Source organism: Dendrobates tinctorius, unplaced genomic scaffold, assembly GCF_039654945.1.
Source record: "Dendrobates tinctorius isolate UK_male_01 unplaced genomic scaffold, ASM3965494v1 ptg000015l, whole genome shotgun sequence".
In the NCBI taxonomy this organism is placed as follows: Eukaryota; Metazoa; Chordata; class Amphibia; order Anura; family Dendrobatidae; genus Dendrobates; species Dendrobates tinctorius.
The window spans coordinates 54,623,198-54,635,313 of record NW_027361683.1 but is presented as its reverse complement, the minus strand read 5'-3'; the positions used below and the strand labels follow the sequence as shown (position 1 = coordinate 54,635,313).

General features: G+C 49.8%; 1 protein-coding gene across 10 annotated transcripts in view; it reads right to left on the bottom strand.

The window, feature by feature from the left end:
* The window catches only part of PUM1 (pumilio RNA binding family member 1), a 224,883-nt gene that overhangs the window by 122,812 nt on the left and 89,955 nt on the right, over positions 1-12,116 (bottom strand). For 7 of the 10 annotated variants that reach the window (XM_073564452.1, XM_073564444.1, XM_073564418.1 and 4 more), the window contains exons 5-6: positions 11,828-12,072; positions 11,252-11,418 (exon numbers count right to left, since the gene is read on the bottom strand). In XM_073564452.1, coding sequence (XP_073420553.1) covers positions 11,252-11,418; positions 11,828-12,072 — 412 coding nt within the window. The remainder of the gene's footprint in view (positions 1-11,251; positions 11,419-11,827; positions 12,073-12,116) is intronic. The other 3 variants (XM_073564477.1, XM_073564484.1, XM_073564492.1) reach the window with 1 other exon arrangement.

Genomic DNA, 12,116 nt, shown 5'->3' with positions numbered 1-12,116 from the left:
GCTGTGCCACGGTATACATATCGATAGTGTGCTATAGGACGACGCAGGTGACCGCGACCTGTGGGTCCGCTTACGTCTGAGTGTCGGAAACAGCATGTTCCTGAGACAAGCTGTCCTTTTGCTGGGTAATGTTCATAGCCGAGACATGACCCTGCAGAGCTTGCAGCAATGTAGCGGTTAGGTTATCTATGGACTGTGTCATAGACTGCGACATCTGAGTAGCCCATTCTGGCGTGGTATCTGACACTGAAGCATTGGTAGGGACTCCCTGGGGTTCTGGATGCAATCCCGGCAGTGCGGATACGTGCTGCCACTGGGGAGAGTGGTTTTGCAGGCTGTGCAGAATGCATAAAAACAGTCCTGCCTGGTTCTCTTTCTTGAGCCCGGCATAGTGTACAGAGGCTGGCTATCAGGGACCCTACAGCGGTGGCTACGCAGAGGAAACCCACAGAGAGCCTTATAGATAATATAGATTCACAGCTTGAGTAAAGAGGACCCAGCTGTGATCTTACCCCACCAGTGTGCCCCTAGGTCCAGCGCCGACAAATCACAGTTCTGTGCCCCCCCGGAGACTGCTGTCGCTCTCTTCCCTGCTGAAGGCGTCCATTGTCAGGTATGGCCTGCAGCCAGAAAAATGGCCACTGGGACGCTGAGGAGATGAAGAAGGGGGCGGAGAGCTGAAAAGGGCACGCAGGGCTATGTAAAAACGCGCCCTTTCTGTCTCGATCCGCCCCTTCTATGACACTATTGAGTGTCATATTAGTCATCCGGGGGGCGGGCCGGGAGGCGGGGAAAAAGGCGGCGGCTTCAGCTAGGCCGAAGCTGCGGTCTCAATTAGAGACCTGATGCCCAGGAGGGCTCCAGGGCGGTTCGGTAGTCCGGGAGGGGGTCGGATCTGCACCAGACCCCCCCACCCCCACCCGGACTGGGCGACTGGCTAGCGGTGGGGTCAGCAAGGGTAGCGGTGCCTGCATGGGGGGTCCCCCTGAAGCGCTATGGAGCCGCTGCTGCTGCAGAGACAGAGGCGCAGACAACCCTGTCTCTGATGTGCCATGTCTGCCTGCACCTTCCCCCGGCCACAGCGGGATCCCACAACTGGTCTGGGGTCCCTGGATGCTGCAGAATGCTGCCTGTTCTCCGACCCTACCTGAGGCATCTCAACCTAATGCCCCCTGAGGGGGATTAGGGACGGTGCGTCTGTCACAGTCAGGTGGTCTTCATCCTCACCTCGACCTCAACCCAGACCCCAAAGGGGTTGGGGAAGGAGGGGGTCTCAACTTCGGACCAGTACCCGATGGACTGGGGAAGGAGCGACATGGGGAACCGCCATCTCAACTTCAACTGGGCACCCCTAAAAAAAAAGGGGGGCAAGGAAGGAGCCATAACGGGAGTATCGCTGGAGACCCACTTTTCTTCATCTGTATTTCAGAAGAAAAAACGGAAAAATCCTTAGGTGTGCCTCCTTGCGACACTAAGCAAAAACTGGAGAAGGCTGACGCCGTCCAAGGGTGTATACTGAAGAGGAGGAGCCAAAGTTGATCTTTTTCAGATTATGCATAGTGTCGCCTCCTAGTGGACAACAGCACAACACCCATGGTTCTGTGTCCCCCAATGAGGCGACAGAATAAAGTTATTAACTATTTTGTGTGATAACTCTGATTGCATAAAAAACAAGTTTCACAATTGCAACTATTTAAAAAAAATTTAAAAAAATTGTTGCTAAATTTCCATGAAAAATTCTTAAAGGGAATCTATCAGAGGGTTTTTGCTATGTAATCTGAAACAGCAACAGAGAGGCTGAAACATGGATTTTTGTGATAAACTCAAGATAAAATCCTTTTCTCCAAGATGCTCATTGGGGGACACAGGTACTGTGGGTGTATGCGACTGCTGCCTGGAGGCTGACACCAAGTGAAAAAAGAGGTTAGCTCATCCTCCGCCGTATACACCCTCGCCCCGATTGTGGGCGAAATCAGTTTGGTGCAAAAACAGTAGGAGATCAAACAAAAATCAGATATCAACCTCAATGCAGGTAACAACATGTCTAGAAAAACATCACCCTAATATTCAAAAAAGCATATTAATTAAACTAACAGAAGCCAATTTGGCTATCAGGTTAGGTGCTGTGTCCCCCAATGAGCGTCTAGGAGAAAAGGATTTTACGGTGAGTTTATCACAAAAATCCATGTTCCTCCTTCGCCTCAATGGGGGACACAGGTACTGTGGGATGTTGCGAGTTCATTTTCCCCTTCACCGTCGATGTCTGATGAACTCCCTCTTCTGGTGAAGGAAGGTAGTGAGGCTGATTACCAAACACCTGATCTGGTAGATGATGACTGGGTAACAGGAATTTCTGACTGGATGAAAGGCAGCCGACACCCTTCTGAGTCGCTGGTGATTTCTCTGCTGGATTCTTGGAGACCAGTCTGACTCCTGCTTCCCAAAGATAAGTTTTTGCTCTGCTATTGAACTTATTAGTTTTGTTTTGTTTACCTTGTTTTTTTGGAGTTCAGCCATCCCCGGTCGGGGGGTGTGCCGAGTTCCATTTTTGTCTCTGATCAGTTTGTCTCTTTGCTCTGTCTTCAGAATTTACCTGAGTGCCGATATAGTCATTTTGAAGTCCTAGCGACTTCAGGGCCTGTTTTTCCTATCAGACGGTTGGGACATTTTTTGGTAGGGTTTTTTACGGATTGCAGACAGCAGCTTTTCTATCCTGTCCTTTTTAGTTAGCTTGGGCCCCATCGTTTGCTCAACCTATCTTTCTGTGTTAGTGTTTTCATATTGCTTCACCGTCATTATATGTTGGGGGCTGCCTATTGCTTTGGGGTCTGCTCTGGGGCAGTTTAGATTTCCCCTTTCTTTCTTTAGGCCTATTTAGTTCTCCGGCTGTGATCGAGGGGTCTAGGGCATCGTAGGAACCCCCCCGGCTACTGTTAGTTGTTGTGGAAAGGATCAGGGGTCTGCAATCCGATAGCTACTAACCTCTCCGGTTTTCTGGACTTAGCTTGTATTTTTGCTTTTTCCTCCTTCGGTGACTCATTCATAACAGTGGGACTTCCTAAAGCAGTCCCTGGGTGGGAAGTTGACTCACCGATCCAAGCTATTTGCACCTCCTGTCTAAAAGGTGCGCCACCACTGTTTGGAGAATCCTTCTACCCAGACTCACATCTGACGAAGCCTGGATATGGATATTGTAGTGCTTCGCGAATGTGTGCAGGCTGGACCAGGTTGCAGCCTTGCAAACCTGTTCCGCTGATGCCTCGTGCCGAAGAGCCAAAGAGGCGCCCACCACCCCAGTAGAATGTGCTCTGATCCCTGCTGGAACTGGTGTGCCTCTGATGTGGTAAGATTCCTGAATAGTCAAACAAATCCACCTGGCTATGGTCGATTTTGAGGCAGCGAATCCCTCCCTCGGGAAGCACGAACAGCGTGTCTGTCTGACGGAAGGGTGCCGTCCGTGACACGTTCCTCCTGAGAGCGCTCACCAGGTCCAACGTATACAGAGCCTTTTCCACAAGGTGTACCGGTGCTGGACAAAAAGAGGACAAGACAATATCCTCATTGATGTGGAACGAGGAAACGACCTTCGGCAAAAAGGGAGGGGCTGGTGTGAGAACCACTTTATCTTTGTGGAAGGTGAGAAACGGGGCTCGGCAGGATAGAGCTGCCAGCTCTGAGACCCACCTGATCGATGTTATCGCCACAAGAAACACTACCTTCCAGGAAAGGTAGGATAAGGAGACATTCTGCAACAGTTCAAATGGAGCTTCCTGCAGAACAGTTAGGACCAGGTTAAGGTCCCAGGTGTCCATAGGCGCCTTATAAGGAGGCAAAAAGTGGGAGACTCCCTGAATGAAAGTCTTTACCTGCAGATTGGTGGCAATCCTGCGCTGGAACAGGATGGATAAGGCCGATATTTGTCTCCTGAGGGAACTTGGGGCCAAGCCTGAGTCTAGGCCAGACTGGAGAAAAGAGATACAGCACCAAGTGGATTAAATACCCACAAATTCTCACAATACAGAGTAGCAAATCAGCAATAGAGAAAAATCATAAAACATAACCTTTAATGGATAATATAAAAGCTACCAAAGATTATAGTGCAAGTAAAAATACACTAGATCAAATACCACAGACCATAATTGAGGTATCTGCATAAATCTCTGCAACAGATCACCACCAATATATACATGTGGCTATTCCAAGTCCAAAAATTTGAAAAGATTGGACCAAAAAATACTTGGTCTAAATCGTTCAGAAGAAGACCAAGTAAAAAATGAACAGTTTCCTTATCACAGGAACAGAAAAGACCTCTACCCTGTACAGGTTATCAAGGGATATGCCTATTCATGTATATAATAAAGACATCAAAATAATAAATCCATCAGCATAATGTGAAAAGGAAAGATCTCACCACATGAAGATGGAGGATGTCCAGGGTCAGATGTCCCATCAGAGTCATGTCAGGTCAGGAAAAAAGGGGGTTCACCCTATTCAAGCCCTAAAAGAGCTACCAATTCTAACACCCATGACTCCCGCCCTAACAAGGGCAGTCCACATCTGATCCCTATAAACAATAGCCCTACAAAGTCCCTGTGCATCCCGACGCGTTTTGTCACTTATTGACTCTTCAGGGGACCTACTAGCACAAATTGGGCATCATCACAGAGTATACAGGCTGCCTCCTAAGATGACAATGGAGTGAGGCAGACTGATAAGGAGGGCGCTTAAATAAACTGCCAATCAAATAGAATACATCCACCTGAGGTTTCTTGGGACGCACGCCGTCCACCATTACCCCTTATGGAACGCAGGCACATGATGAGCGTATTGATAAGAAACGCCCACCTCCTTTACCTCATTCAGTTCCAGGCAATAGTGTACAGACGCCGGCGTGTCCCGCGGCAAAAGCCGCCTTATTTCCGGTTGCGTCATACTGCCCAAAAGTAAAATGGCCGCCACACTTCCGGTCATGCACACTCATTCCATCAGTGCCAGCAGGGCGGAAGTAAAGCATGCGACAAAGGTCGCAATACTTCCAATTAACAATACTGCCAGAAGGCAATATGGCCCCCAAACTTCCGGTCATGCGCGCTTTAGTCAGTCCGTGCGCCGATATTTACAAGCGGAGGGACAGACCGTGCATCTCTAAAAGGCCTCCACCCACAACAAAGATTGTGACAAATAGTACCTGACAACCTAAGTCATGGGAACATAGTGAAGGGGATACAGCAAAATGTCTCAATCAAAAGGCCTCAAAAGAGCAATAACAAAATCAAAATAAATAAAAGGCAGAAAAACCATATAATAAACAAAACAAAAAGTGGAAAATAACAAAAATTCAAACTCAGAATATGAAGGTAGCAAACAAAATATGTAAAAAAGGGTATTTTACAGTATATACAAGGGAAATAAAAGCATAAAGTTCACACACATATCCAATCCCTAAATATAGCAGCCATAATTGAGTTGGTCATTAAGCCCTCCTGGAGAAAAGCCAAGATATTGGGAATAGAAAATCTCAGCGGAGAACAACCATGGTCCCGACAACATGTGAAGAAAACCTTCCAGGTGTGGTGATAAATACGTGCCGAGGCAGGCTTCCAGACACTAACCATCGTAGCCACCACCTTGCGGCCGAACCCAACCCGGGTTAGAATCCAGGATTCAACGGCCAAGAAGGCAAACACAGGACCCGAGTTGGTGGTAGATCAGGTCCTGGGAAAGTAGGTCTGGGCACTCTGGCAGGTGCCAAGGAACGTCGGCGAGTAGCTGTACCAGGTCTGCGTACCATGCTCGACGAGGCCAATCTGGGGCCAGCAGAATTACTGGAACCCGTTCTGCCTTGATCTTCTTGATGACTCTCAGAAGCAGTGGCAGTTGGGGAAATAGGTAAGGGAGGCGAAACTGGTTCCATGGCAGAACCAGCGCATCCACGGCAATTGCCTGCGGGTCCCGAGGCAGAGCGACAAACGCAGGCACCTTGGCGTTCACTATGGAGGCCATCAGGTCCACATCCGGCGTCCCCCTTCGTTGGCGAATCTGCCGGAAAATCTCGGGGTGTAGTGACCATTCCCCTGGATTAGGGACCCTGCCGGCTGAGGAAGTCTGCCGCCCAGTTCTCTACGCCCGGGATGTGGACTACCGATATCGCCGAGTGGTTTCTCTTGGCCCAATGAAGCACATGCCCTACCTCGCGCATGGCTGCCCCGCTGCGGGTGCCCCCCTGATGATTTATGTAAGCCACAACCATGGCGTTGTCTGACTGAATCCGAACGGGCCGGCCTGCTAGACGTGATGAAACTGTCGCAGAGCTAGCCGGATTGCCTGTATTTCCAACAAGTTGATCGGGAGGCGTGCCTCCTGCGGCGACCAACGACCCTGGGTCGTGTGGTGGCGAAAAACCGCTCCCCAGCCGAGGAGGCTGGCGTCTGTTGTGACCACCAGCTAATGGTCTGGGGGAAAGGGCTTGCCTTGGAAAAGTGAGGTACTGGTTGTCAACCACCCGAGTGCCTATCTGACCCGCGCGGACAACTGGCACCGGCGATCAAGGGAGAATGGGTTTTTGTCCCAGGCTGACAGGAGGGCGTGCTGCAGGGGACGAAGATGGAGCTGGGCAAACGGAATTGCCTCCATTGCACCACCATTTTTCCTAGGATCCTCATGCAGAACCGAATGGTATGCGGGACTGGTTGACGAAGTTTCCGGACTCCCTGTCGGAGGCAAAATTGCCAACCCTCGGGAAGTGTCGAAGATCATTCCTAAGAAGGAAATCCTCTGGACTGGAACAGGGGATGACTTTCAGATTGACCAACCATCCTAAGCGGAAAAGAATATCTAGCGTGATGCGGACACTCTCCTCGCATGCCCGAAATGAGGTCGTCTAAAAAAGGAAAGATGACTATGCCCCGGGAGCGAAGGGTGGCCATGACGACCGCCATGACTTTTGTGAATACCCTGGGAGCGGTGGCCAGCCCGAAGGGCAGTGCTGCGAACTGGAAATGCAGGCAGTTGATGGCGAAGTGCAGAAACCTTTGGTGCGGGGGAAAAATGGGGATGTGTAAGTAGGCATCTTGGATGTCGATAGAGGCAAAGTATTCTCCCTGCCCCATGGCAGATATGACTGAACGGAGAGACTCAATCCGGAAGTGCCTGATCCTGATAAAACTTGTTCAGGAGCTTTAGGTCCAGAATGGGCCTGACGGCCCCATCATTTTTGGGCACCGTGAACAGGTTGGAGTAGAACCCCTGAAATTTCTCGTTCTCCGGTACAGGAACTATGACTCTGTTGTGCTGGAGTAATTTGATGGCCTTGAGTAAAGCCCTTGCCCAGGCAATCACTTTGGGAGGACGGGAAAGAAAAAAACATCTTGGAGGGTATTTGATGAATTCTATCTTGTATCCCGAGGACACCAGTTCTCTTACCCACGTGTCGTGAGTGACAGAGCCAGGCGTCGCGAAACCAAAGCAGGCGGCCACCTACCCTGCCGATGTCGCATTGAAATTGCCTCGAGTCATTTGGCTTAAGATCTCTGGGACCTTGGTCCCCTTGATCTGGGCTGGTGGTTACGCATTCTCCCCAACAGGTTGGTTCTATTTGAAACCTGCTGATTCCTGTCCTGGCTGGGACGACCTGAAGCGGCGGGATTAGTTGCTGCAGCCCACCCGGGGTTGCGAAAGGACCGAAACTGTGTCTGAGGTTGGTGACGGAAGGGCTGTTTGACCCTTTGCTTAGGGAGGAAACTGCTATTTCCGCCCGTAGAGTCAGAGATGAGCTGATCTAATTTCTCTCCGAACAGACAACCACTCTGATAAGGCAAAGTAGTCAGGGATTTCTTGGAGGCTGAGTCTGCCCACCATGTCCTCAACCATAAAGCTATCCTAATGGCGATCGCAGTTTGCCGCATCCAAAGTTGCATTAATTAAGTATTCTCCGGCCAAAGTGATTTGACTTGCGATCTCTGATACCTCTGCTGGTAGGTCCATACCTTGCAAGGCCCTGTTCAATGATTCTGACGAAACCATCATGGCCTTTGCTACCCAAGTTGCCGCAAATGAGAGGGAGAGTGCTGAACCCGATGACTCAAATACTGAGCGGACCAAGCTCTCTATGAGACGGTCAGTGGGATCCTTGATAGCGGATCCACTAGGTATGGTAACAGGGTTATAGAGGCCAAGTGTGACACGGATGGATCTACCATTGGGGACTCTGCCCATTTCTTACGGAGATCAGGGGCGAACGGGTATCTCGCCTCGAGCGCCTTTTGACCGGAGAAACGCCTGTCTGGCTGCTCCATGTGTTGTTGCACTATGTCCTCAAACTTGGGGTAAGAGCTAAAAACTCTATGCGGCCGCTTTACTTGCTTAAATGACACCTTGTGACCTGAGGCCAAGGTGGAATCATCCTCAATCCCAAGAGTCTGGTTGACGGCCTCAATGAGACTCAACTGTTTCTCGGTACTCTGGAGTACCTGAATCAAGCGGCTCATCAGAGTCATAATCTGAGCCTTGCTCGTTAACGACCACTAGTGAAGGCGAGCGAGAGGCAGAGCTTTAAGATGCCGAAGCACCAGATGGCCCGGGAGACGCTGTGTGGATTCGTTTCCCCGGCGTCTGCCTAGAGTGAGAGCGGCCCCTGCAGGCCGGAGGATCCTGTGAGGTGGAGTACCCCTCTATGACAGGCGAGCCGATATTCCTGCCCCTATCTGGGGCTCGAAGGGACTCGATTGCTCTCGTAAGCGATGCCATGGATTACGACAGAGATAGAGCCCATTCCGGGGGACTAGGTGCACTGGGCTCAGTCGCAGGGGAGGGCTCCTGGGCACGTTCGGAATCGCAAGCTTCACAAATCTGTTTAGTTTGCGCATGTGGGAAGGTGGACTGACAGGAGGTGCATGCAACGTACAGGAATGTGTGCGCCTTAGCATTTCTGGACATGGTGGCCCGCTAAGTGATATGCCGAGGGCAAAAAAAACTGGTTAGCCTCTGGTAAGAAACAGAGGGTGGCCTTCCTCCTCCAGGGGTAGCACTTACCTGTGTTCCTGTGTTCCCCGTCCTGGCTCACCTTAGGTGCCCAGCCTGCCGATCAGCTGCTCCTTTTTCAAAAAAGCGCGCCTCGGCAACCGACAACCGCTGGGACGTCATTGGAGTGGAGCTTCAGTCCGTGGCCTAGCTACAGCATAAGCTGGGAATTAAATTTCTCGTGTTCGCCCCGGGGGACGGGTCCCCCGGAAGTGGCCACGTCACGGGGGGCGGGACTTCCGCCTGCGGGCTACTCCGGCAGAAGCCGGGGACTAAATTTTCAGTGTGCGCCCGGACTCGAGGCTGGACCGCCAGAAGCAGGAGTCTGGGCAGGGAAAAAAAATGCGCCGCTGCCTGCCACAATGTGTAGCGCATCCCGCAGAAGCCCGAGGGTGTGGGCCGAAAACGAAGAACTGACCCGGGGGTCTACAGGAGCCCTTCCAGCCCACCTCCTTCCACGTCTCACCCCTAGACGTCTGGATGATCTTCAGGTTAGGGGGGGGGCTGCAAAAAATATACTATGGACGGTGCAGGCATCCTAACTCCATCTTCCCTTTAAGGGATGAGGAGAGGGACCATCCGCCGCTTCCATCACCGCTGTCTGGCATTGGTGATGCAGTGGGGGCCGCACGGACTATTCGCAGGCGTCTGTACAGCCTAGGGTTTCACTACATAGGGTGGTCAGGGCTTAGTCAGGCATCATGTCCCACGTCGCAGGAGAGGATACGTGGAGGCGACACTCGCACGTGCTCTCCCGTTGTTGGTTTGGGGAGATCGGACCCTATCAATAGGGTCTGTCGCCCCTGTCTCATCTTCATAGAAAAAAAGGAAAAAATGACAGTCTGGAAATAAGACCAGACGTGTGCCTCCAACGGACACTAAGCAAGAACTGATTCCGCCCGCAATCGGGGCAAGGGTGCATACGACATAGGAGGCGCTAACCTCTTTTTTTTCATTTAGTGTCAGCCTCCAGGCGGCAGTAGCATACACCCACAGTACCTGTGTCCCCCAATGAGGCGAAGAAGAAACACAGATTTCAGGGATGTATCATTTTTCAAAGTGTGTGCTGTTTACTTACAATGAAGGATTTATCACTAAAAGCTCACTGTCTATGGACTTTGTACATGAAGATCCTGATGTGGGAAGGTTTAGCTTTCTCAGCTCTTCTTCATTAATTTAAAAAGCTAAATCTTAAGGGTATGTGCACACGTTGCGGATTCTGGTGCGTATCCGCAGCAGAATCTCCTGTGTTGTACAGTACCATTATATCCTATGTAAAACAAAAAACGCTGTGCACATGCTGCAGAAAAATCCGCAGCATAAACGCTGCGGGTTCATTTCCTCAGCATGTCAATTCCTTGTGCGGATTCCGCAGCTTTTTACACCTGCTCCATTATAGGAATCCGCAGGTGTAAAAACGCAGGTGAAATCCGCACAAAATCTGCAGTAAATCTGCACTAAATCAACAGGTAAAACGCAAGTCATTTTACCTGCGGATTTAGCAAAATACGAGCGGAAAAATCAGCAGGGTAATCGCAACGTGTGCACATACCCTATAGCTCTGAATGTGTCAGAACTGCTGCATCCAGTAAACATTAGAATCAGGGTCTCTTTACCTACATTAAGCTGCTCTAAGATGACGTAGCAAAAACCTGCTGACAAATTTACTTTAAAGGGAATCTGTCCCCATTTTAGCAATATCAGCTGCTGGCACCGCCATCAGGGGCTTATCTACAGCATTCTGTAATGCACTGCAGGCGCCAGGAAAGGGCAGAGAGGTCCGGCGCCTGCGCACTGCAGTACTCTGTCCTCAACAGGGTAGATAAAGTACACCTGCGCAGGAGCCGAGGGAGAAGCAAGGAGGAGGATGTCATCGTATGAAGATGGGAGGTGCCGGACAGGACAGCGACACCCATCGGACCGGACCGAACGCCGGGGTGAGTATAATCTAACTCGTTTTTCTTATCTTTCAGGTTATATCGGGGGCTTATCTACAGCATTACAGAATGCTGTAGATAGGCCCCTGATGGCGGTGCCAGCAGCTGATAGGGCTAAAATGGGTTGACAGACTCCCATTAACAAAGCCTAGGTGGGAGTTTGAGAAATTATTACGAGCTGTATTTGAGATTAGAAACTAATAGGAATGACTCGCTCTACATATTTTGCCACTTAATAAGCAAGAAGTAAAATCATAAATTGGTTAAGGATGGTTTTAACGTCAGAGGGGCCCCACCTGAAGTCTTTTACATCACTGTCAATGCCATTCTGTACAGGCAGTCCATTAGCCTTATCCATACCATCAGCTTCCTCCTTCAGGTCTCCCAACTTGTCTCCTTCATATGCACCTTTATTCTTTTTGTCAACCTTCTCATTATCATCTCCTTCTGGATCTCGAGGACCCTAAAATAAAGAGGACAGTGTCCATTTGTAAGTTTTATGAGTATCATCCAGTTTAGTTTTTAGCAAGCCAGATTTTGCTCCTTTCAGAAGAAATAAATGGTGTCAATTTGAGCTATAATACAAATGAACCTATGAAGCCCCCTTTAGCACACTACCTATTCAACAATCATGCTGTAAATTGTGTTTGCTGCCCACTTTACAGAACCCAAAAGTAAAATTGGTGCCCAAAACTACTCATAGCTGCAGTCTCAAAAACTATTTCATGAGCTTTACCATTAACTATGAAAACTCAATGCTATCAAAGAACAAATTGCTTCCTGTAGGTCATCAATAAATGCTACCTGTAAAAGCCAGCAACATTACATTTCAGATACTGACTTAACGAGACTGCAGCCTCCTTTGTTTTTACCTGCATCTTTCTATATCTTGGCAATCGAAGGGCCCCCCTTGTTTGTATTAAGGGAGAGGCACTTACGAATCCTCCTTTCCTCAGGCAGTTGTCTCCAGGGGAAGAGCTTAGAACATACTCCACCATGCTGACTCCCAGACCACCACTTTCAGAACGAGGGGAGAGAACAGAGTTCACTTCACTGCCAACATGGAAGCCTTGACCTGGTCTTCTCTGGACCATAATGGGCTGTGAAACTGAGTGATCTGGAGAAGATAGAGATAGGCAAAATGCATTAGAAAACAAGTAA